A 5,082-nucleotide genomic window follows, 5' to 3' on the forward strand; every position below is an offset into this window, starting at 1 on the left:
GCCAAGAGAGTTTGCAAATCTCCAGGTGGGTGCTTGCATCTTGCATCCAGCCTTGAGAGGGTATTAGATATGACTTGTAAAAATTAGATGTGCAAATAAAAAGAGAAGCAGCACTGGCATGAAGGCTTGTGAAGGCAGGATGCGATGGTGAGATCTATCATCACCAGGGGTGACAGATCTCTGCTGTTAAGGTCAGTAGAGGCTCCCAAGCAGTATTTTCATTTTTTATCTCGGTGTTACCCACTACGACCAGCTCGAACACTTCAATTCAATAATGTGATTTGCAGCAGCAGCAGCTTTTGGAGGCCAGCTGAAGGAAGTGGACTGTGAGTTAAAATCAGCCCTTTCTGGGAAAGCACTGGCCCAGGGACGGATGTTGGGCTCTTTTCCTGACATTTATCTCTGTCAGCTGTTCCTCACCCAGACCCACCTTAGCTGGGCAGAGGAGGGAGCACAGCTGGCTTTCAGTGCAGTTAATATGTCTGCAGTGCAAATAAACACCTCATGCTTTCACTTGTGAGTTGTTTGGCTTCTTTTAAAGCTTTATGGGAGCCTGGGAGCCAGCTGGCCTGTGGGCTGGAGCAGGGGCCTGCCTGCTCAGGGAGTGGTGATGATCTTCCCAGTGCTCTGCAGACAGAAAACTGCTGGGAGACTGCAGGCAGCCATCTGTGGAGTCTGCTCAGCACCACTCAGGGGTCCAGCAGAGCCTGAAATGTCTAGCTCCCACCTCATCCAGAGGAAAACCAAAGATAAAGCATAAATTCACCAATGAGATCTTCCCTCTCTGTAGGAGGAAGATTGAGACATTAGGATCAGACCTGGTCCCTGCTCCTTGCACACATGCTCCAGATCTGGGCTTCCCCAGAGCTCTGAACTCTTCTCCTTTCTTCAAAAAACACCCACGCCTCTGAAAGCTGTCCAGCTCTTCCATCTTCACACATGGATTCTGTCTAAGATGCTACAGCTCCCCCCTCAAAACCTCCCAGGGCTCTTTATCCCTGGAACCAGAGGGTGGGACTGTGCCTGGAGCAACCAGGGCAGCACCCAGCCTGTCCCAGGTCCTACCTGTGGCATGGGAAGAAATTTTGGGAGTCAGTAAACAGTCAGGGAAGGAAGGGAGCTGTTATAATTGTTCTTTCCCTTCTCCCAACACTCTGCCAGACATTGGCAGGGCCAACACAAGCATTTGCTGCTGGCAGGAAGGGGCCAGTGTCACTGGAGAAGCTGTGCCATGGTTATCTCCTGAATCATCACCCCTTTTGGGCTCCTGCCTTATGGCCAGCTGAACATTCTCCTTTCCCTCCCTTGGCTATCTGTTACCAGACTCTGAAAATGTCTAAAAGCAAGTGAGAGGAATCCCACCTGCACTCTCTGCTCTTCCCACAGCCTCTCTGCTGCAGCAGCATGGAACAATGGTCTTGCCTGGAAAATCAAGCTGAAAGCAGATTTTTAACTCCTTTATCAAGATTAGACCCAACCAATAAATCAAACATGGTGGGAATACTCCTCCTGACACTAATGGGATCAGGATCAAGCCTGGAAATTTGGCAGCATTTCTTGCTTCATTAAATAAACCGCTCTTGGTTGAGGATATGTTGCAAACACAGTCAAGGTTTGTTATGTTACAGAGAACTTTTGAGCTGACAGCCCAGGGAAGCCAGTCAGGCAGAAATATCAGGCACAGATACAGATGCACAGATGTACAACCACTTTTTTCCTCCAAAATGCTGAACAGTTTTTTCTTTTTTGGCATGCAAAGCACTCTACAAGAAGAAAATATTGCTATCAGCAACATCTAAATGCATAGAACTCAACTCTGATTAATTCTTTATTTCATTTTGCACACATTAGATAAAATCTGGCTCTGACTCAGTTCAGGGGTGTTGATATGGCCAGTGGAGCCCTGATTGCTGAACAAGTGTGGGTTGGCTGCCCTGTGCTGAGAATGTGGGCTCGTGCCTTTGTGTCAGAGACTTCACAGCCCCGGAGAGGGGAGCTGCTGCACACAGGGCTTGGGGTGCTGGGGACATCACTGTGGCACTGGCATGGGGCACAGGTCCCTGTTAAACAGACCATGGCCATAACATGAGAGCCCTCAGGCCCAGAGCATGTGTGAAGCTGGAGGAGAAGCAGCCAGAGCAGGAGGCTCCCACAGGATTTGGGTCCCCATTGCTACAGGCACCCTGCAGAAGGACTTTGGTGGAGCATCTTTAGCAGCATGGTGGGAGGCTGTAGTGTGCACTCAAAAAAGGGATGAGTCACTCAGGTCACTAATGAAAGGTCACAGCATTCTCAGATTCTGTGAGAGCCATTTATTTCTTCAGCAAAACAATTTCATTGCTAAAGTACCTTTGGCTGCAGTGACAACAGACCTGACAGGTTATCTTATTTACCAAGGGTATCGATCAGACTGGGAAGGAATAGTAGATGCAATTATCCAGGCGAGCTGGGAAAATGGTAAATATACCTGCCACTGGGGTGCTGTTGGTGAATATTTTAATAACAGAGAAAAGCTGAGTCGTTGTCTACACTACACGGAGTGCTCTGGCATCCGAGGGACCAACAGCTTGTGCAGAAGAGAGCAAATCACAGAAATAGAACAACACTTAGCGTGCCTGTGTGAAGCCATCAGTCCAGTGCCCCTCCTGCGGTGCCTGCAGTTATAAATAGGTGATGGATGCCGTGCTGCGCGCACCGGGCAGCGGGAGGGCAGGAGCGCACGGCGGCTCCGGCCGCGGCGCCGCTCCCGCCCCGCTCGCATTTGTATGTGCGCTGCGCAGCGACTGCGGTGCACCCTGCGGGCACCGAGCTGTCCTCGAGGACTCGCCCAGCCCAGGTGTAAAAGAATTGTGGCGTTTTTTTACGCCGTTCCTTTAAATATCCCCCCGCAGCAAGAGATCCTTGCTCCGGATCGCTGCTTGAGGCAGGCGCCAGCACAGGAGCGGGGCAGTGAGAAAGCCCCGGGAGATGCTCGGTGCACCACGACCTGTGCTGCCTCCTCAGCATCCTGGGAGGAAGCTATCATTTGAATTTTGCCCAACACCTCCGTTCTGTCATGAACAGGAGACGCTCAGATCCGATCTGGCTCCCTGAAGAGCCCTTCGTGCCAACGCACAGCCCAGCCAGCGTGAAATTCTTCTGCTTGTTTGGGCTTATGGGCAAAAAGTTTACCCTAAGGAGCATCAGAGAGCTCCCAGGCTTTCCAAAGGCACCACAGCTCCTCCTTGGAGAGGCTGCTTCCGTGCTGTGCTCAGGACATCCAAGGACAGGAGACAGATTAACTCTGTCCTGGCTGCCTTTTCTCACATGTGGAAGTGCAGAGGAGCACCTCTGTGCCCAGCAGAGGTGGGGAGAGCCACCCACCACAGCTCCCAGGCTGCTCTACCAGCACAGCCCACCCTGCAGAACCTCTGTGTGTCCAGTGCAGGCAGTGGGGAGACAGTCCCATGGCTGTGGGGAGCTGCTGGCACAAAGGAGAGCTCAGGGGCAGTTCACTGGTGGGGGTGCCAAGAGCCAGGAATTCTCATTCAATAAAGTGTTACTTGGTTTGGAGGCACAAACCCCTCTTTGAAAGTGTGTAGTGCTGGCTACACAGTGCCATGCTGAGAGCCCAGAGGAGATGGGGATGCAGCTCCTCCATGAGCCTGGGGCTATCCAAAACCCCAGCACTACCCATCATGAGATGCTGCAGCTTCCTCAGGGCTGTTGGAGGAAAGAAACTTTCTGTGTGCAAAGCTGAAACAACAGATCCATCTCTGGAGCCACTATCCCACTGCACTGAGCTGGGATGTGGGAAAGGCTCTGGCAGGGTGCCCCAGGGCAGACAGCAGCAGCACAAGGGTCACAGTGAGGGAGAGTGGCTCCATGGGCTGAAACTTTATTTTCCTTTCCAGTGGGGCATGTAGAAGCAGAGGGTGGCTCATGGACAAAGCAGCAGACTCAGCTGGGAGCACAGGACACATCCTCTCCCAAAGGCATAGCACAGGGATGAGTGCTGGACTTGCAGCCACTGCTGCCAATGCCAGCCTCGGGGATGTTCTCATTGCCTCCATAAAGGGGGCTCTTCACACGTGGTTCTCAGGCCAGAAACCCCCAAATGGCCATCCCTGAGCCTGTGTGGAGAGGCCCAAGGGATACCCAGAGCATCACCTCCTGTCACTGCCTCAGCACCTGTCTCAAAAGACACTCACACAAAGCACCTAAAAGTCAGTTAAATGTTTCAGATCACTGAAAAGCTTCTGGTTTATTTCTCCATTTGCCTCAGCTGGTTTGCCAGCCTCAAAAAAGCCTATTGTTAATTTAATTCCCTCAGATTCATGGCAGACCTGGTGTCCCAGTGCCTGGAACAGTTGTGATTCCTGTGCCACCATTTGCTGTGTCCCAGGGACACCACACAGCCCCTGAGCATGGCTGGAAAGGAAGGGCCCGGGCTGGAGCAGGGGACAAGCAACTGGGCCAAGAAAACACAGGGATGTTTTTGCATTTGCAATGCAAAGAGGATCTGTCTTATCTCCCCAGTTAGTCCTTCCAGAGAAAAGCCTGGAGAGACGCAGCTGGAAACTCTTTGTATATAAACAAGACTTAGTAAAATCTGCAGTTTTAAGGTGGAGGAAGAAACAAGTCACTAAAATGGCGCTTACACTGCAAGAGAAAACTGATATTTCATTTTGTTCTGTTCATTCCCCACTGGGAACCTGCTGTGCTGTCAGGCATGGGCAGCAGGAGCACTTTCACAGGGCATTTACAGCTCCCTTGGCTGGGAAATCGCTCGTGGCCCCAAACCCAGAGTTGTTCTGGCTACTGGAGTGTGGGACCAGCCATGGAGCATCACTAGCAGGGGAAGAAAAATGAATCTGGGAGGAATCAATCCCTGCATTGAAATAAGCTGGTGCCTGGCTGGGAAGCTCAATCAGCCTCTCAGCACCGGTTCTTCAGAGAAAAACAGGAAAGGACATCTTGAGTTTTACTAACAAATGCACTTTTCTCCGGTTGAAGTCGTGGGGCAGCGGGTTATTTTTAGCATCGAAAGGAGCTATTTGCTGTAAACTGTCTGCCCGGGAAGCGGAGCTCCGGGGGCCACAG

At 51.6% G+C, this 5,082-nt stretch overlaps 1 protein-coding gene across 1 annotated transcript in view; it reads left to right on the top strand.

The window, feature by feature from the left end:
• The first annotated feature begins 2,673 nt into the window (after positions 1-2,673).
• Positions 2,674-5,082, top strand: part of LOC102045235 (potassium channel subfamily K member 9-like) — a 15,151-nt gene continuing 12,742 nt past the window's right edge. Inside the window, 1 exon segment of the mRNA XM_014307513.2 lies at positions 2,674-2,836. Within this exon segment, the coding sequence (XP_014162988.1) occupies positions 2,674-2,836 (163 nt within the window).

The sequence above is a fragment of the Geospiza fortis genome, unplaced genomic scaffold (genome assembly GCF_000277835.1).
Source record: "Geospiza fortis unplaced genomic scaffold, GeoFor_1.0 scaffold188, whole genome shotgun sequence".
Taxonomy (NCBI): domain Eukaryota; kingdom Metazoa; phylum Chordata; class Aves; order Passeriformes; family Thraupidae; genus Geospiza; species Geospiza fortis.